This window comes from Protobothrops mucrosquamatus, unplaced genomic scaffold (assembly GCF_001527695.2).
Source record: "Protobothrops mucrosquamatus isolate PMUCROS unplaced genomic scaffold, P.Mucros_1.0 scaffold2526, whole genome shotgun sequence".
Classification (NCBI taxonomy): domain Eukaryota; kingdom Metazoa; phylum Chordata; class Lepidosauria; order Squamata; family Viperidae; genus Protobothrops; species Protobothrops mucrosquamatus.
In genome coordinates, this window is record NW_015388588.1 from 16,060 (window position 1) to 37,487 (window position 21,428).

Here is a 21,428-nt window from a genome sequence, read left to right on the forward strand (position 1 = left end):
TCTATATATTTCTCACCACAAAAAAACAAAAAACCACATCATAGTTTCCATTTATGCCACCCAAATCTGACCAGAGAACATCTTGGAAGAATGTGCATGACTTTATTATTCAGAATCACCTATCCTTGATGACAAACACATTCTCTGCAAATCTGCTAAGCCATGTTGATTAAAGCCAAAGGGTAATATATATTTAATATCATAAGTGATTAAAAGGAACAAATGAGGCATAAATATTCTTGACAGTAAATAAATAAAGCATGAAATACTTTTGAAATCCAAGGTTTGTGAATAACCATTTTCATTAAAGAAACTGGAATATTTACACTTCATTATAACAGACAGTTCCTAGAGCTTTTGCTTTGTTGTGTTTCTTGATTTCTTCATGGAGAGCAAAAACATATAATTTTTATATTTGAAAAAAGTCAATAAATACATTAATAGTGATTACAGTTCAACAATATTTGTACAATCATGTAATTTCAGTATTGTTGGATGGAGTTATACATTGCCAATTTAAAGTAAAAAAAAAAAAGGTTTAATAATGTAATATATTTTGTTCAGTGCAAATAAAGGAAAAAATACACTGGAAAAAAGGGAAAAACAAAGAAATGTTTTTCTTCTTCAACTTTTGATGGTGTTGCAGGTTTTAAATATTAGTTGGCAGGAAATAAAATTTCCAACAATCATATGCTAGTCACTTCACGATTGAACTACTGCAGTGTGTTCTATGTGGGGCTGCCCTTGAAAACCACTCTGAAATCACAGCTAGTCCAAGAATACTCTGGCCCAGGCAGTGATATAACTATTACTTTGTGAGCCACAGTCATTGCTAGTTGGCTAGTTGCAGTTCACAGTGCTGTTTCTAATCTATAAAGGCTTTCATGGCATAGGCCCTGATTACTTAAGGGACCACTTATGTCAGTAGTTTCTGCCATGCAATCAGATCAGGCAGTGAGTAAGTTCAAAGTTCCATCAATTAAATTATGCCAGGTTCGAGAAGGATTCCTCTTTTGTAGTACCTGGAATCAGATCCCCCACAGAGATCCATGTCACTCCCACCCTGATGATGTCTTTAAAATTTTGGTTTTGCTTCCAGAGACAATAATTTGCAGTAAGATGTTGCTGAGCTGCTTTGGCCTGCTTTTTTCGTTCCTTTTGGACTTTCATGATTTTGCTCTTTCATTTTGCTGTTCTTATTTTTAAAATGTAAACCAGGAAGCTTGTAAATTTAATAAACAAACTGTCCATATCCAAGTTAGTTGGAATTCCTTTTCCATAAATAATGAGTGATATCAACTCATCCAAGAGTTCACATAGTATGCTTTCTCCCTAGAATGCTCAGATTAGATACCAGATCCCAAAATCTGGGATCCATTATTCTCATGTAATTGAAATTTTAAGGATCATCATACCAGTTACTGTATATTCATGAAGTTGTGGCTGCAGCAGTGTCACTACAGTTAGCCATGGTCACATAATCATGATTTCCAACTACACTTCCCAGAAATTCTCTGGCTCTTGCATCCGGTTGACAGGCAGCAAGACCTGAAGGGCAACACAAAATTGGCTGCTTTGGAACCAAGTCTGACATTTGAAATCCTTGAAGGAAAGATGAGGGAGTGGCTTGGAAAACTTGCTGGTGAGGTTTGGTTGGCTAGGGTGTACTGGTGATTGACAGGTGCTGATAGACTAACTCAATGCAGGGTTGTCACAAATCTTCAATTTGTAAAAAAAAAATGTAATATCCGTGAAGCACAATAAAGCAAAGAACAATAAAATGAGGTATGCCTATAGTCCTGTAGTCAGTAGTTTTTACTTAAGGTAAATATGCATAGTTAATTATAGGGGAGAATGCATCTGTTTAGCTTGGTTTTATTTTGTTTTTCATTTAGTTTGGATGTGAGAAATGTGAATTCATTGAGCTGGGCTTTCAATATAAGGAAATGCAGACATATTCTGTCTTGAGTACCATTGAGTTCAGGTGAATATGCTTAGGACTTCATGTCCTATTCAGTCACTGTACAGTCTCTTGTGGTCCATGTGTACAAACAGAATGTCCACTATGGAGAATCTCTATGTGGGAGTGTTCCACCAACTGTAGAAACTGATATTCAAGAAAGCCTTGGTGGGTAGAAGAGGTTCTCGGTGGCAGAGATAAAACCTCTACATGAGGGGAGAAGGGTTCATCCATTTTCAGGTAAATATATACTGTCTGTAAATGCTCAACTTTAAAAAATAAATACTGTAAATCTAAGTTACATATGTGACAGGATAAGGGATCTGAGAAACCAAAGAAGAATTAGACTAGGAAGCAACTTTAAATACATTCTCTAAGTCTGATCATAGGAACCCCAATCTAGTACTTATTTTTAACTAGTTTATTTATTTTATTCATTTAGCATGTTTATTACTGCTTCCTATGCAGTTATCTCTGAAAGAGTTCACAAAATATAAAATACAAGGCTTAAACAATATATTACTAACAGTATATTTAGACATAATTTTGACTTGGATGGTTCTTATGGTCTTTTATGAATTCCAATCTGACCCTTGAGTCTAATCTATCAACTTTTTTATAGGACCTTTTTTAGAAATTATTTGATATAGGTGTAATAACGGTTCTTATGATGCATGTTGGTCCTACATTCAAGATCAGGATAGTATCTCTACTTTCGGTCGACCCACTGAAACCCGGTCAGTGAGTGAGAGTCGGGTGCTCACCTCAGAGATTTGCTTGGGGAAAATAGAAGGAGGAAAGAGTACTGGTATTTTTACTATTTTAAGTAGAATATGAAAAAAATGGGATAAAAATCTTTTTTAAAAGTTGAAATTGAGTTTAATTCAAAGGAGACTTACATAACAACAACAACAGTAATGGTGGTATAGTGTGGGTAAAAGCATACACACTGACTCTACATAGAAATATAAAGAATAGTTCCAGTGGTACTGACGTTACCAGCACACTCTTGTCCCTGCTCACTTTGCAACATATGCTCCATTAATAATGTGTAACTTTCTAGATACATTCTTCACTTCTGAAGAACTCAGTGGTGAATGAAATCAAAGAATATAACCACAAAAGAATATAACCGTCAAAGGAAACTGTGCCAAAAAAGTATTTCATCATTAAGAAGTTATTTTTTTAATTGCACTTTGTGTATCTGACAGCTGTAATTTCAATCCTATTCTAGACTCAGTGTGTGGTACGTCTGTATTTTGTTTTGTTCGTTTATACCTTCCCTTTCTTCCATCATGAAGCCACCCCTGGAGCCTCTCTTATTCGGAATTCTCGTTTGAAGGATTCTCCCTCCCTCTTCTTTATTCTCCCCCTCTTTTCCTTTCATGTGCATAATATGAGGTCAGTTTAGATCACCGTGCCTTATTATTGCTTTTTAGAATCCAGTATTTAAGTATGTTTTTGGAATGACCAATCCTTGAATATTTTTTTCTTCTTTTTAAAATTATATGACTTTTAAAACATATGTTACCTGATCTTTTATAAGGTTTTTTTTTCTTAAAAAAGTGTTAGTCACTATGATACATAGAATGACGCTGTAATAAAAAGGAAAGCCGATCTTTATTTTAAACAAATATATTTGTGCTAGAATAGTAACTGGCAACTCTTTCTCCGTCAGTTCTAAAGAATCAGTTACATCACATAGGACAGAGGTAGGCAACCTTGGCTCTTTTATGACTCGTGGACTTCAACTCCCAGAATTCTGGGAGTTGAAGTCCACGAGTCATAAAAGAGCCAAGGTTGCCTACCCCTGACACAGGGGAAGGCTGCTATAAACTCTTAAGTATTTAATTTTAATTAAGTCTTACTTAAGGCATAATTTTGCCTCTTTTCATTCTTCCTGAACCTCTTCAAGTATTTTTACATGTTTTGAGCAGAGAACATTTTTAGTACTCATAAGATTTTTTTTCTCTGTGTTTATGTTTAATTTATGACCTAATGATTTTCAGCATGCATGTGGAATAACATTAGAGTATAGATATTTGCAGGTTATATATGAGTAATATTTCTTTGTTACTCTACCAATCTAGATGAGAAATATGTTATTAAAATGTTTGTGAAGCAACTAATAACTCAAATTTTATCTTGATATATGTTAAGGCCGATACATCTGTTTTCATGCATGTGGGCTAATATAACTTGATCATCCCATTATTTTTAAATGTCTACTAACTAAAGAATTTTCAATATTGCACCATCATTACCATTGCCATAATTAACAATTACATTTTGTAGTCCAGCTTGCTGCACCATATACATCAATGAAAACTATACACAAACATATATAAAAAGAAATGCTGACTTCCCAACTCAGATTGCATTTGTCTTTCTTTTAAAATGAAGCATACGGTGGAAGTGTTTGTTTCCTAATTTATCTATGAAATTTTCGGAAGTTATAATGGAACATTTAAGATCCAAATGTAAGCTCATTCTAGATTATAGCATTACAGCACTTGGTGAAAACCCACATCAATCTATTACAACTGTATAATGAATGTGTAATTCATGTGGTAAGAAGGATAGGTAAAGCAATTTCTAGAATATCTCCTAAGTGTTTATTTTCAGGTTGTAAAAGTTTAGTATAACAATTAAACAGTGATTAATTATATTCCCAAACTCTGTGAACATTGACAGAAAAGTCATTTTGCATATTATTTTTGTCATTGGTCCTAATTTATTTCTAGTGATCAAATATTTGTCATTAATGTGATGGAAGTTTTTCCCTAAATTTTTACAGATGTCAGAGTCATCAAGTAATACAAGTATTCTCTCTGTAATCGTATAAGAAAAAAAATCCATTAATGTTACCTTGGATACATAACCTGGAATGAATGTTAATTAAAGATAAAAATAGAAGTTTGGCTGGATCTGAAACTTGCTAAATAATTAAACTAGAATATAGAAATTATTTCATTATTTTCTTTACCTATCCTAAATTTGAATTCCCAGATCTGGATGCTTTATCAAAGTTCTTAGTTGAAATTGATAACATTGTAAGAAGAGGGAAACTGGAAAACATCTACAGAATTTAGTCAGACATTTTTGAGAACTAAGAGAAATGATATTCTCTTTCCTCTTTCCTTCCATTTTATTTGTGATTGGGCGTAAATTGGCCTTCAAAGAGAAGAAAGCTACAGGATAATATATAATAAATAATATAGACAGTGAAGAAAATTGTATTTTAGCACAAGTCTGCACATATAAACTGAAAATACTATTTGTAGCATTCAACACAATTAATTTCAAGGTAAATGTGAACAAGTTTGTGACCTGGTTAATATTGCTTTTGTCTAATTTAAAAACTAAGTCTAAAGAAAACAGTAAAAAATGAATATAAGCTTATTTAATGATCCCATAATAAACCAGCTAATAACTGGAATGCTTCTTTCATTCAATGTCCACTATTTTATAACAGATTAATTATACTTATGATAAAGTGCTTCTGATTTTAAGGAAAATCAGTAGCAGCATCTGCATTGGCAGATTGATCCATGTTGATTCGGATTAATTTATAATGACAAAGTAGAACAAGGCTGGCATTGAAAAACTCATCAAGTAGCTCTATGAATTGGTTTCTAATAACATACTGTTCTAATAGCTTACTGTTTACCCGGAGTATCTTTATTTAGAAGTCAGGCACTATTTGAATAACTTAAAATTACTTACATTGATGCTGTTAATATCCAAAATGAATCATACTTCATTTCTTCTACATGCAGATTTAATTCTAATTATGGTTATGGAATGTACAAAGGTTTTTTTTATTGAAATTTACAAATGAAATTCATATTCATTGTCATTATTACTCTTGGGTAATATTATTATGCAGACTGGAGATGATTGGATATTAATTGTTTAAAGTATTTTAGAGCAGGCCCACATTTAATAGGCAACATTCTTTAATGTTTTTTTCCCAAGAAAATTCCAAATTGAATACAAAGGGAACATCAGTATCAGAGGGTTTAGTTCTCATTTTTATGCTTATTGATGACTAGTGTTTTTTCATATAGAAATGACTTATATCTCATTATGTTTCCAGGGATTATAATGTTCTTTTTTTCTCATTTTTTTCAAACCCCTGTTTATATGTGTGTATTTTTTTCCTCTGCCTAGACCTGGTTAACCATTTCTGTGAACAGGTCCTCAATTTTTTACTTTGTCCCTACTTTCCTGTCGTAGCCCCATCTTCCCCTGGTGTCGACTCCGTACCCTTACAGCGCACAGGCAGTCAACTCGCCACACAGAATGCATCAGCGACCTTCCAGAGGGCCAGCTATGCTGCCGCCCCTGCCTCCAATTACGCAGATCCCTACCGACAGCTGCAGTATTGTCCTTCTGTTGAATCACCATACAGCAAATCTGGACCAGCCATCCCACCTGAGGGAACCTTGGCTAGGTCACCTTCTATTGATAGCATTCAGAAAGATCCCAGGTGGGTGAAACTTTTATTTTTTCTATTATTAATTCATAAAGAGATTTATAGCTGCAACCATGGGTGTCAAGGTGATAGATTATTGCATAAACAAATAACCCAATTCCATATTTTTAATGTAGTTCTATTTCATAAACTGAACCAATTGGCCAGCAAGACTATTACAAAAATGGAGTTTTATTAGCTTTTTTAAATCTATTTGCATTTTAAACAACAAAAATAAGAAAATGGCACACATAAATGCATATTATAGTGTCCTTCTGTTCTGTTTTCATGAAACTTCCTCTACAAATGTCTTGTATGTAATTGATATATATATTAGTGTTTTTAATTACTTTCCTGTTAGTAAAGATTGTTTTTGGTAAAGTATTTTTAAAATGCCACTCGATTTCCTAAGCTAGGAAGCTGGTATTAAATGTTTCCAAGAATATTTTCATATGAATTTTGATTTCAATATAAAATGGAATCAAGCAGGAGTTACTAAAATACACAAACAAACTTAATTAAAATATGCAACTAATTTTTACAAGACTTCCGTTGCCAAGTACTGTGATTTTTATGGCATTTAAACAGGACAGACACAAATGCAAAGTGTATCCAGACTCTATATTAGGCTGGGAGTTTTAAGCCTGTTAGGCTTTTGCCTGTTTTTAAAAATCATTTTATACTTAATGAATTCTTTGGGTTTTTTTCTTGTTTCTGTTATATTTTCTTTAACTGCTTTCTATTTCATTTTTTCCTAACAATTAAAATATTTTAGTCAATTATTTTGTAAGTATGAATAAGATAACATCTATAAAACATATAGAAATACTTGCTCAGATAAGTACCTGGTTTTTTTAACGAACGATTAAACTATTTAAAAACCATGTATAATAAAGGGCTCTTGTTTGTTTTTACACATGTGGTTAGAGGGGGACAGTATTTGAAAGTTGCTCAGTCTAACTAATGAAAGTTTTACATGGTCTCTTTGCTAGGACATTTTTGTTCTAAAACATATATGCGATAAAATTTAGAAGTCATTGTGTCACAAAAGTGGTTAGATTTTAAATGTTTCTTTTGAAAAATATACGGCTGTCATTGCTTAACATACCACTGTTTAGCATGTTTCTGTGTGAAAACATTTTTAGAATTACAGAATGCCTCATTTGCTGGATGGCTCCCTGTTGCATTATAATTTCAAATTTGAATCAAAGGGCAATCCATGTGCACAAATGTAGCCGATAGATGGGCCATTAGGATGGAAAGCTACAGAACCTCTTCCAAAAATTCTGGGGATTTTCCGCATCTGAACTGCCTCCTGCTTTGCAGTAGTGGCTTGATAGTTCCCTGCCATCATTACCTATATTCCAAGGGGCCTTATCTGGTGTGATGTATAAGCACGTGGATAGAGAATTCATCTGTTCCTCATGCATTGGGAAGACAGACCAATCTCACAGGAGATAAATTTTGTCAAACTTTATTCAAATGGGAAGTGTAAACTGCAAAAAAAAAATAATCAAAAGGTTTTGATATTAAAAGGCAAACTCTGCAGTGTTGGAGGAGGTGAATTACAGAGCTGTTAGATCGCAGGAAAACAACAGCTGACAAATTAAAGAAGAAAAGATCAAAAGGAAATAAAGACCATACGATGATGCTGGTTTTCTACCAGTCATAAAAAGATTGAAGTGGGAATCAAATGATTTCAGATAAAAAAAAAATCTAAATAATGTCTTCCTACTCAAACTATGGTATGAATACAGACTGAGATTAGACACACTTCACTAGCTTATACTGAGAAATAACAGCACAGTTCCTGGCTAGACACATTACCTATAGCAGTTTCTGAAGCAAAGTTCCCTCTGCTTTACTTACTTGGAGTTACTAGGGTTTTTTTTTGGGGGGGTGGATATAAGTTTTAATCCAAGGCAGTGGAAAATGAATTTAGAACATGCTTTTTACTCCAGGCTCGTTTTAGTTTCTTGGTCTCTCCAGCGGGAGGAAGTAACTGACTCTCAGAGTATGTGATAAAAAAAACACCTTTATCTTAGGATGAGTATTCTGTGTCTGGCCTAAACTGTTGTGAATGTCTGCCACTTAAGCAGCATCCAAGAACTACAGAGTAAGTGTTAAAAAAAGTTCTGAAAAATGAAAATCCAACTCTTCTGCTCTGGAAAACCTTTAACTATTTTGGCAGTGGTTTGCTCTCCAAGCTTGTTTCAATTTATTTTCTGAACGTTTCAGTATCAGACTAGGTAACATCAGCAGCAGGATTTTCTTTCCCTAAAGGAAAATAGGACAAGAAAATCCTGCTGCTGATGTTACCTAGTCTGGTAACAAAACATTCAGAAAATAAATTGAAACTAGCTTGGAGAGCAAACCACTGTCAAAATCTAAAACCTGAGCTATAGGTATTTTCTATTGTTTCAAAACCTTTAACTATGCCTAAACGTTTGCCTCTATGTAATTGCTCAATTTTTGGCCACTTGCCTTTCTTTCTCATATTTCCCAGTTATTTCCCAAGTTATGTTTTATGGGTCTATTTGAAATCCAAGGTTTTGTTTTCTAATTGTTTTGCAATAACAATTTCTGAACCTCCTATGTATCTGCATTGCGGTGGGAATTCTGATAAGTTCCTAGAAATCTTTGTTAGAAAAAGTTGAAAAATTAGGAACTCCGCTTTAGACAAGATGTAACACTGTTTCCGGCACTGTGCAACATTTATTATTATTTTTTAATGAAACCATTGACCACAGAATTCCTTTCCCACACCAGTGCCTATCACTGCCCTGACAGTTTCCTATTAAAGTGCAAGTTAGACTTTCTAGTTCTCGCAAATTATAATTGTGCTTCAAATGCTTAAAGCCAGGGATTTGGAATATGTGTCTGTGAACATGTATTAGAGTTGGACAGTACTTTCATTTCGATTACACAAAGATGATTCAGAGCACATGGGAGCAGAAGTCAAGCACTTGTCTGCAAATCTTTAAAATAGCTATTTCTTTCCCCAGGATTGCATTTAATCCCAAGAAAAGGTGTGGTTGCTTTAAAAAGTGCAAGAAGGAGCTATGTTTAGGTGCCTTTCTGGATCAGAATTGAAACACTGCACAAACCTGTCACATAAACACATACAGTACATATATTCTGTAAAGACAAGATTAGGAATTTACCAAAAATATAACTTATAGAGTTTGTGTTTGAAAGACTCAATTTATTGAGAAGGGGATTATGGCAATGCCCAATGGAATTCTGCAGAGATGTTCCCAATTGTTGGGCATACACGAAAAAGAGCATGAATGAGAAAATATCTGAAAGAGTAGATATATTCACATAAGTCATCGAGCCAGGTTAACATTAGTTACAATTGAAAGGTTTAAATGTGTTCCAGGCAACATAGCAAACCATAATCAATCACTTGAATGCTAGTTTTTCTTGGTAACCCAGTGATCTTTGCATTGGCTAGTCAGAGAAACATTTCCCAAGAATTTAGTTTTGCTGAGGTAATAATTGGGTTACAAGCGTACTCTACAGTTCTCGATCTGCAGCTACAGTCTCCTCATCCTTCCATTTAAGACTGATGTTTTTCAGGTCTTCCTGAAATGTGTGGCACCAGGTTTTCTTTGGCCTTCCTCTTTTTCTCTTTTTCCTCCAACCATCTGGTGGTATCCAATTGATTACAGTCTTTGCTGGATGTTGCTCACTCATAGCCCAATGTGGTTAGCACAGGACATAATTGATGTAGTAGTTATAACAATGTTGTCAAGCTAGCCTGATCATAGTTGGAGTCGCCAAACAAATGAGGAAAGGCAAATGATTTCCTCACTGTGTCTTAGTTCCTGCAAAGGTCAAAAACAAAGTAAGAACAACAGTTGCAGAAGTGATTTGAGTTTGTGGTTACTCTTTCACCCCGTTTTCCTGAAGGTTTAACATTATATAACAATACTAATTGTTAGCTATTAGAGCTATCAGACCTGGATTGCAGAAATGAAGACAATCATTAGATGGCAGGAGAAAATTACCATGTTCTGTATCTCTTTAACACCATCTAGCAATGTTCCAGATTTTTGCAGTTCCAATCTGTTGGCCTTGATCAATTTTCTGGATTTGTACAACATGCTAATCTGTGGTTAATAATGTTATCTTAAAACAACTAGTTAATAACCAGTTACTTATATCTAATGGCTTTTGCCGCTCAGAAACAGTATGCCAACTTTAAGCTATGGCCTGTGTTTGGATGATATGATAAAAGGACTACCAATATTTGGACTGCAAATATTAGAACAACCATTGGAAGGCAGCAAGGAGTTACAGTTTTCTGTATTCTTTGCTTTCATCTAATAGTCTTTCAAACTTTTGCAGACATAGTGATTTTGCAGATATAGTAGCCGTACTATACTAATACTTCAAAACACAACATAATCAATGGGCCTCAATTTGACATCAGTTTATTATAATTGCTTCACTTTACAGGAATACTAGATGGTGAAAAATTAAAATAAAAAAATTAAATGCAAAGTATATTTAGGCTTTATTCAACTATTATATGGCAGTAAACCTTACTGCAGTTTTGGTATTTCCTATAGAGAGTTTTACAATATAGTTGTTATGGGAATGCACCACAGGCCTTGTTTCTGACTAATGGAAATGTTCCTGTTAATATTCAGAGGCTTTCCTCCTCTGGCTCTTGCTTTGAAAGTTCCATTTCATTCCCTCTGCTGAGTTTAATTTCCTATCATGCGGAGAAGGAAAGTTACTGGCTTAGTGTCTTCAAAGACTCTATATCAATAGGCCTTCTTGTATCCCTTGCTTTGTTCTCTTTTCAAGGGGAACAATGCTTAATATCCCATATTCTTTGTGGACCATTGACATTCATATTTGCCTCACTATCTAGGAAGAACACTATGCTCTTTTCATTCATTTTTTCATCAGGAAAACCAACTGATAATGAAAAGTACTAATTAGAATCTTCTTACAAATCTTATTGTGAAAATACTGTGAGAGTAAAATATGGAGGGCAGAGTATAGATTTAAGATAAATTGATTTTTTTTCCCCTGGAAGAGTTCTTACAGTAAATCTGACTTATTTGTTAGGATTTGTTTTCATGCAACACAGAATAAAAGATCAACCACAGCACAAATTCCAGTATTGTGCAGCTTTACAAGCATTTCTTTTGTCTGCATTCAAATGGTACAGATTCACATAAAGCCAAACCAAAATTCACTGTAAGATTCTGTTATCTTGTGCCACCTTTGTGTCTTTGTGCCATACTCATGCAGATAGATTGATGTGTATGTGCGTGCGTGTGCTGTGGTGGATAAGAAGAAGGTGCCGAAATAGGAGTGGGAGGATTCAGGTTCTAGTCTAGATGAATTCCAGTTGGTTGAATTGGGCCAGTGATTGACTCTCAGCCCTAGACTGGGAAGTTAAAAATAATTCTCTATATCAAACTGTATAGGGACAGTATGGTAGATTACAGTCCTTAATCATTAATAAAGTGGCTTTCAGTGAATTCATTTATATTGATAACACACATGCACACACATACCTAAACATATACAAACACATTCTTCAAGGACTGACAGATCTGACAGAATGAGGCAAAATAACACAAGTGGGGAGAACACTGCAATTAACAGCTGCATGCCAATTTTTTCTTATTTCAGATACATCTTATGTACTTTGTTATATAAATTTTACAATGTTTCCACATATATAATACATATTCATCAATTTAATTGTTTAAAAAATTATGCCATGATCCTACCATTTGTAGTAAGATGCCACCTCTATAAATATGCAATATTCTGCTGGCATAAGAAGTTGTTTATGCTAACCAAAAGCACTGAGTAGGTAGCACCACAAATTTATGATGATGAAAGAAGCTGGAAGGGGAAACAATACAACTCTTTGAGACTTGAACAAGACCTTCAAACTGAAAGTGGACAGCATACAAATGTTAACTGTATTGGACTCATACTGTTATTATGTCCTTGGCTGTAATTACTTTAGCCAATTTATTTTTTTTATAATATTTTCATATTATCTTTCCATCTTCATGGCAAAAGGGACTCTGGAATTCTGCAGTGCTAAACACACTGACTACTTTGTTTAGCTTGATATTTAACTTTTGTTTTCCTGTGTAGTAGGTACACAGACAATTGTGGCATATTCAGAACATCACATTTACATAAATTATTTCTTAATATATTGAGTGAATCTAATCTGTGTGGTCTCATTTTTAATATATTTAATATATATTTAATATATTTGGCACCCTGAATATAGTCCAGACAGGAATTATATTCGGATTATATTCAGTGTGCTTTCCCCCCCCTTCCCTCCCCCCCCCGCTTGAAACGAAGCCACACACATGAGCCATCATCATGAAACACCCAAACCACCTTGTCAAATGAAAAAGCCAGTGTGATGTAGCAGTTAAGATGATGGACTGGACTGGTTAGTCCATCCTCAGCCAGGGAAGCCCACTGAGTATCTTGGGCAAGAAAACCAAAAGACAGTAAATCATTAAAATCTTAACAATGAATTCTCCAATTTTAAAAGCTGGAGGGAAAGTGGGTTTGTTGTGTATGATGAATGAGTCTGATGTTCTTATATTATCATAATTTTAACCACTGGTTCAGGATTGCATTCAAAGTTATTTACAGGTTAAAATGCCAAGAAAATAAAATGCTGATTCAAGAATCATTTCCTGATTATTTGTTCCCTTATAGTTAAAGTAGTAATAGTCATTCAAGGCAGCATATGCAAAATATGGGGGGGGGGGAATCTTCTGTATGAAACGACCACAATTGAGCCCAAAGTTTCTGTTGTTAAGTGAGACATTTGCGTTTTGCTCCATTTTATGACCTTTCTTGCCACAGCTGTTAAGTGAATAATTGCAGTTGTTAAATTAATAGCACGATTGTTAACTGAATCTGGCTTCCCCATTGACTTTGCTTGTGAAAAGGTTGCAAAAGGTGATCACGTGGCCTTGGGACACAGCAACAGTCCTAAGTATGAACCAGTTGCCACACATCTGAATTTTGATCACATGCTGCAATGGTTGTAAGTGTGAAAAATGGTCATAAATCATTTTTTTCAGTGCCCTTGCAACTTTGAACGGTCACTAAATGAACTGTTGTAAGTCAAGGTCTACCTGTATTATTCATTGGTTTTTGCATTTTTATTTTATTTTATAAAAAAATTAAAAATTCACTAGAGATTTTATCTGTGTAATAATTCTATTTGTAGATCCATTATTTGAAAACAATGAATCCCCATTTATGCTTCTTTTCTGAAAGTAATTTAACAAATAGTTGAATATTACCAGGATTAAAAAAGGGTAGAGCTTAACAGTCAGCCTGAAATAGAAGAAGGTATAAAATGTAAAAACAGCTTTTATTTTCTTCTTTTTCTTTATATTTGTCTCACTTAATCGGAGAGTCCATTTGTTCTTTCTCACATTGTTCTTAAAATGAAATTTATCAATGCATTGTGCGACAAGGGATTCTGTTTTTCAGCCAGATTGCTGCAGTTTGTTGCTGTTTACTGCTGAGTAGGAGTGGTGGACCACAGTTACCCAGCTAACTTCCATGCCTAAAAGAGGACTAGTTACCTGAAACCTCCTGCTCTTATTCCAGCACTTTAACAACTATACCACTTGGGCCCTTCATTTGTCCTCCGTCTTTTTATTTTAAAAAGTTGAAAGAGAAGTCTTGCATAAATAAGGATAGATGCACAAAAGTGTCCTATTAAGATTCATGCATTATATTTGCATCTTGCAACATTTTGTTTTGTTTTTTAAGTGTTCTCAAATGTTGGTCAAATATTCTCCCCTTAGGTAATATACATCTCATCCTTATTTCCATGCTTTTTCTCACTGCAGTTCATCATTGCAGCTTTTAAAATACCATTTATTCCAATATAGATTCTAAAATTTTGCATTAAAGAAATCTAGCATGTAATGGTTTTATGTTGTAGATCAACGGATCTAGATTCAAAATCAGTTTTATATAAATTTGATTATTTATTATTTAGTCCAGATGACTTATAGCATCAGGCTCCTTGAATTCTTCCTCCTTATAACTACTTTCCTGGGACTCTTAAATGAAACTACTAGCAACTCAACAAAGGACCTTTGTCCGAAATGGTATAGGGTTTCCTGCCCGAGCAGGGGGTTGGACTAGATGACCTCCAAGATCCCTTCCAACTTTATGATGATGATGATGATGATGATGATGATGATGATGATGATGATGCTCTGTATTCAACAAATGTGGACTAATCAGGCAATAGATACAGTATATACACTCAGCTTTGAACCTGATATAACTTAAAGTCCCCAAAAGTCATCTATAAACCTAATTTCATTAAATGCTTGCTTTACTAGCTGCTTATAAAAGTATGGAAATAATTATAATAATGTTCTGTTCATTAATTGTTAATTAAGAAAGTTTTATTGAGAAGGGAAGAATTACAAAACAACAGATGTTTTGCTGAGGATAAAGAAAAAATCTGGCAGAAACAAAAAACACATTTTTAATCAGAATTGTTTTTTTCTCATAAGTACAGAACAGAACAGAACAGAACAACAGAGTTGCAAGAGAAGTCTTCTAGTCCCAACCCCCTGCTCAGGCAGGAAACCCTATACCATTTGAGACAAATGGTTGTCCAATCTCTTCTTAAAAAATTCCAGTGTTGGAGTGTTCACAACTTCTGGAAGCAAGATGTTCCACTGATTAATTGTTCTAACTGTCAGGAAATTTCTCCTTAGTTCTAGGTTGATTGTCACCTTGATTAGTTTCCATCCATTGCTTGACTCCCTCTTCTTTGTGGCAACCCCTGAGATATTGGAACACTGCTATCATGTTACCCCTAGTCCTTTTCATTAAACTAGACTTACCCAATTCCAGCAACCGTTCTTTATATGTTTTAGCCTCCAGCCCTCTTTGTTTTTATTTTGTTTATCAAATCCTTTGTATACAATTTTTACATTTTCTAAATTTCTACATCTAAACATTTAGATTTTTTTGCCTAATATAATTTTTGGATTTAATGTCAACTTGGCAAAATATATTATGAGTTACAATTCCCCCAAATATCTAATAAAGTATTTTAAGTATTTGTTTATTTCTGGACAAAGATTTAAAATAAAAAATAGTGTTAAATTATTAATACAAATAGTGTTAAAAACAAACATGTTTATGGAAGATTCACTTTTAACCAATGCCATTTAATACCATGTGTCTGGCACATTGCGTGGTTTTATGACTAATTGTGGTTGCATAATTTCACACTTTGGAAAAGGGAATATAGTTTATAGATTTCTATTTCATCCTATTTCAGGTTATGTTGAATCACAAATATTTCAATAGAAGTTCTCATAAAAAATGTGGTAGCTTTTTCTAAATCTCAAATCAAGAGAAACAAATGTATATGAGATCTGTTCCATGTATTACACAATATGAGAAAACATACCTAGAAAAGTCATTTCTTCAAAATAGATTGAATGAATCAAAAATTACTGATTATAAAATATGACAACCCTGCAATCATAACAGTTGGCTACTGTTTATAAAGTATAAAAGTAAAAAAAAATTTTTATTCTATTTCAGGATTAGACTTCTCCACTTTAGATTTCTAGAATTCCAGTATTTACTACTGAAATCAGTGTCATTTATTTCTTTATGAATACCTCACGATTTGATTGACATGTGGGAAAATAAATATTATGTAACTTATGTGAAGTTCAATATTGGCAATTGTATTTGCTCTATCTATCTGATAGAGTCACATCTCTAGAATCACTGGAATTCACAATAGGGAAGAATTTTACCACTAACTGGATCTGATTGTCAACAGACTGAAATGTTTTGCAAAGAAAGAACTTTAATATATTAGTTTAGGAATCTGAACTTACTGTCAGTATAGTTTGATGCATGCTGGATCTTTTTCAAGTGCTAAAGATTCTGTACTTCATTCATGTATTTGTGCTATTCTTTGAAGCCTTTTTATTGTTGTTCTACCAAAATTATTCCTGGGCATGTAAAATGTGTTTTTGTGCTGTGTTACGTTACTGTTCAGAGAAGTCTTATTCATCATAATCTACGGTAGCAAGACTGTGGCATATATGGCCTCCATATTTTGTCAGATCATATTCTGGGTGTACATTCTCATCCACATCACAGTGTTTTGGAGTTTTTTAGATAGATAGATAGATAGATAGATAGATAGATAGATAGATAGATAGATAGATAGATAGATAGATAAACTTTAGATAATAAACTCAAGGTCATCCTTGTGTCTCACTGCTTACATGAATTTGCAAATAATTGATATTCAGGGAATATTCAGAAAAATTATAATATGGAGTTAGATCTATAAATGGCGACCCCCAGGGGGAGGGCCTTCTCTGTGGGTGCCCCCACCCTCTGGAACGAACTACCCCCCGAGATCCGGACGATTCCGGACCTCCTATCTTTTCGCCGCGCCCTCAAGACATGGCTTTTTCAACAAGCGGGTCTGGCCTAGGGAGAATTTTAAATAGGGATAATTTTAATTCGAATCTTAATTAACTATACAGCNAATAATAATAATAATAATAATAATAATAATAATAATAATAATAATAATCTGTTCACACAGTTGGAATTTCCTCCTATTGCTCTCCGTTTCACCTTAAAAGCCTTGTATAAAAATGAAAAGAATCTGTTCTCTGTGTTGTAAAGTAGATAGGATGGGCTAGAACGTCATTAGCCGGAGGGGAGGAGAAAGTGTGCATAAATAGATGCACCTACCCAGACTCAACCAGGGGTGGCTGTTGGGGTAATGAAATACCATTGCAAATTACAAATTTGTAATGATATACCATTACAAATTCCTCTTCTGCTGTTGCCAAGTGAAACAAACTAACTTTTTTTCTGATGGTATGCTAATGTACCATATAGAATGGGTTAAATTCAGTCTGACGGCATGCATAAAGTAAACTGAATTTACATTTATTGTCACAGCATTACATATGATGAACCCAAGTCAGCAGTACATTAGTATTATAGTGACACTAGTAGCCAAGTCTCTGCAGTCATGTTTTAAACTGAGATCAAAATGTTAGTGTGCATTGATGTTTTCCCTGTTGCTCTCAAAAATTGTTCTCACTTCTTCCCCTACTTCACATGCGTAATTCCTTAAGTAGAAGCTAAATATAAAATCTTTGATAGTCCTTTGATAGTTGAAGAAGATGGGGACAGCGGGAGGCAAGACGGAATTAGTATTGGTGATAAAATATAGCTAAATAAGGAGGCAATTCTCTATAATTTAGAATGTAATAGTATATAAAGATGGCCAGAAAAGAAGATTCAACAATTGACTTGTTACAAGATGAATGAGATGATGAAAGGCCTTGAAACTTGACATTTCATATGAGAATAGAATAGAATAGAATAGAATAGAATAGAATAGAATAGAATAGAACTGGAAGGGACCTTAGAGGTCTTCTAGTTCAGCCCACTGCTCAAGCAGGAGAACCTATACCATTTCAGACAAATGGTTGTCCAGTCTTTTCTTAAAAATTTCCAGTGTTGGAGCATTCACCACTTCTGGAGGCAGGTTGTTCCACTGATTAATTGTTCTGTCAGGAAATTTCTCCTTAGTTCTAGGTTGCTTCTCTCTTTGATTAGTATTAATATCATGGAACAGTTAAAATTGAATAGCTTGGAAAATATGATTCTTATATTGTACTATAGGTTTCATAAAGCAAAGCAAGAATTCTCATCATTAAGATGTGTGTCTGGTTTTTTTTTTGTTTTTTTTTTTGTTATCTTTCAATGACAACCTAGAAAGTGCCTTAAAAAGTCAGCTAAAATTGGTTTATGGCTTGTTATGTTTGAAAGCTGAAAGAAAAAAATAAAACACCTTAATGCTTACATTTTAGCAAATATTTCAAAAGTTCAAGTATTTAAGCAACAGAATTTATAAATGTATTGATGTAACATATAAAGAGGTGACCAAATTCAGATTAAAGTACTGAATTCTGAAAATTATAGAAATTTTGCATTAAGTATTTGTTTAGAATAAATGCTCCTAAATCCAACAAATATTACCAAAGCCCTATTCAATTTCATTAAATGAATTCACATCCATATATTTGTGGTGACAGTACCTTCCCATATTTTTTAATGTAAGTGGGTTTTATAATAAAACTCACAAATGGTCTGTAAAATTCCAAAGTACAGAAAAACAAAATTAACTACAGATGATGATATGCTTTTACTGAGTGATAAGAACAGAGCTAAAGCATTAAAACCTCTCAGCTTGGGATTGGGATTCCTTATAAAAAAAGGGGTCCTGATCATGCCTTGAATATTCACTTTTGCAATTTTCAGATGAAACTATTATCAATATGGGTTGAAGCCTACATGCAGTCCAGGTTATTCATTTTCCATGTAGGACAATCCCTTGACAAGATTTGTCAGGCAGAAAATATTGTATTCTTTTTCATTTTTAGCAGTGCTCACAGGGAGCCTGAATAGCAGGTGTGCAAATCATTCATAGAACTACTTGTGGTTATAGATTTATGTGTGAACAGAGATTTTCATTTGCCTCCTCCAGCATACCTATGTTTAACCTTACATCATCATTCAAAATTCATGCAGCTTCCTGTGGGTAAAAGCTCTAGTTTTTCATTCATTTGCAGAATTGTGAAAAGCAGATTTGTGTAAGTTACTGGTACTTCTGATTGTCACTTTTTATTATAACTGTGAATATGTGTTTTGATTAAAGATCTCTGGAACTGAGACTGTTAGAATTTTCCTAAACAGAATTATTTTCTTTCCACCAGTTTGACATCGGCATCTTCATCAGTCTACTTGCTTTCCACTCTAGAGGTTTTTTAAACAAAAAAATATTTTTTGATAACTACATTCAGTAGATTTTACTTGGTGTCCTTATGTGTAGATGCACTGACATCTTCATTACTACAACATTTTCAAAACCATGCTTAAGTTTGAAACAAGACTGACAATAAATTTGGATTACTTTCATACTGAAAGATTTATATTTGTCTTATATCTGTGTATATATAAACCTCTTATTCATAAGATTTGACACATCATGTCAAGTTTAACTACCTCCTATAAGTATTTTATCTATTTTTACTCATTTCTTATTTATTGTTATGTAGATGTTAAAATCTAAAATGCATATGATATTATATATGTCAGAGCTTAATTACTTCTTATATGGCACTAGGGTTATGCCGTTGTTATTAGGTAGCAAAAGGAAATTGTAAAGCTTTTTGGAAATGGGTTTTTAGCTCAAGAACCCAAGCTGTGTGTGTGACTGATTGCAGATAGGGAATAGATGATTGTCTTAACTAGATTTTTTTTTACAAAAACTACATGTATGAAGCATCATACGTATAAAATGCCTGAAACATAACAGCAGAATTTGTTACTCTTTGGCATTTTAATTCACAAATTGCTTTAAATTCTTTACTGCATTTAGAACAATTCTTAAAGACAAATTCTACCCTGGTACACTACATACTTTGTATATTACAATCTAAGTTTTAATATTCATGGAGCAAATTACATTTTGGGAGTATTTTTTTTAATAAAATTCATTCCCCCATTTTTCCCCCACACAATTGACTTCCAGGTGTTCCTATTTTTATGGATCACTGCAGTGAAAAGGCATGCCCTTATATTCATTTATAATGCATCCAGCTAGTAACATGATCTGGTTTTGAGTCTCCTCATAACCCCCTGGCAAATAAACTTAATAAATAAATAACTTCTTTCATTCAGTCTGGGTCAGAGATATATCATCAATACATTAATGATATCTCTCCCAGTAACTTCATATTGATATTAAACAAATTACGGGAAACCACCAAGTCCTGGGGCATCCCATATTAGAATGCCTGTAGATTCAGTCTCTTCCCTGCACTCTCACTGACTGGATTTGGCCACTCAGCAGAACAGTGCTTCCCACTTAGCAGTTCTTGTAGATGGCTCAGAACAATTCTGTAGTCAATGGTACAATGCTGCTGAGGGATGCTTAACCACCATCTATGCCTTACAGAATTCATCAATGAGAATGCATGCATGCAATGAGCATGCAGTTTCTATCCCTCAGAAAGCAAATGAGTGGTCCTTTTCTCTCTCCTACATTATTAGAATAAGCAGACAAATATCTTTTTAATGTAAGACATGTGGACTTGCTTAGAAAGGCATTTCTCATAATCTATGACCTAGTTAGCTAAAAGTAGCTGACCAGCAATTTATTCTGATTCATTCAATGCTTCACATATTCATACGCATTATTTGAAAATTGCCACCCCAACAGAAATAACAAATCTTCATGCAAGACTGTTGAGTTACATTGACCTTAGTGCATCAAAATGAACGTCTGTGTTCCCATATGAAAGGGTGAAAATATGCTTTAGTATGTGTGTGTACATGCACGATGCAAACAATAATCTTTTCTATGCAAGACAGTGGGGTTCTGGATGAGAAGCAAGCAAATCTGGGCATAGAAAACAGTAACATATCAAACTTTACTATTTTGGAAACTAATATTTCTCAGGTCTAGTTTATTGAGAACTTTCCATTTACTATTTTTTAGTTGCTGCATAAAAATGTTTTAGATTTTTTTTCCACTTGGGAATATAGAATTTCTGAAATCATAAGATTATAGATATATTTTTTCATGATAAATTTAAGACTTTTGCTTTACCAATAAAGGAGAATATTTGTAACTGAGGGTTGAAATGAGGGGTCCTTGGTGCTCTCTGAGCTTGGTTGTTCTCCAGCACTGAGATGGAGACTCCACCATTGGGTAGTAGACTGTATTCCTGCCCAATCAGATCAAGTCAGCCAAAGTTGCCACGCCCGTCCTGGACCGTTGGTCTCCAGTCTTTGACTTGATCTTGCCCAGGACAGACGTTGCAAGTTTGGCTCTAGGCAGGTACAGTCATTTGGTGGATTTTCCAGTCCCTT

General features: G+C 34.1%; 1 protein-coding gene across 1 annotated transcript in view; it reads left to right on the forward strand.

Moving 5' to 3' along the window:
- The first annotated feature begins 2,004 nt into the window (after nucleotides 1-2,004).
- LOC107295838 (catenin delta-2) overlaps nucleotides 2,005-21,428 on the forward strand; it is a 164,232-nt gene continuing 144,808 nt past the window's right edge. The window contains exons 1-2 of the mRNA XM_015825172.1: nucleotides 2,005-2,128; nucleotides 6,134-6,452. Of these exons, the coding sequence (XP_015680658.1) occupies nucleotides 2,005-2,128; nucleotides 6,134-6,452 (443 nt within the window). The remainder of the gene's footprint in view (nucleotides 2,129-6,133; nucleotides 6,453-21,428) is intronic.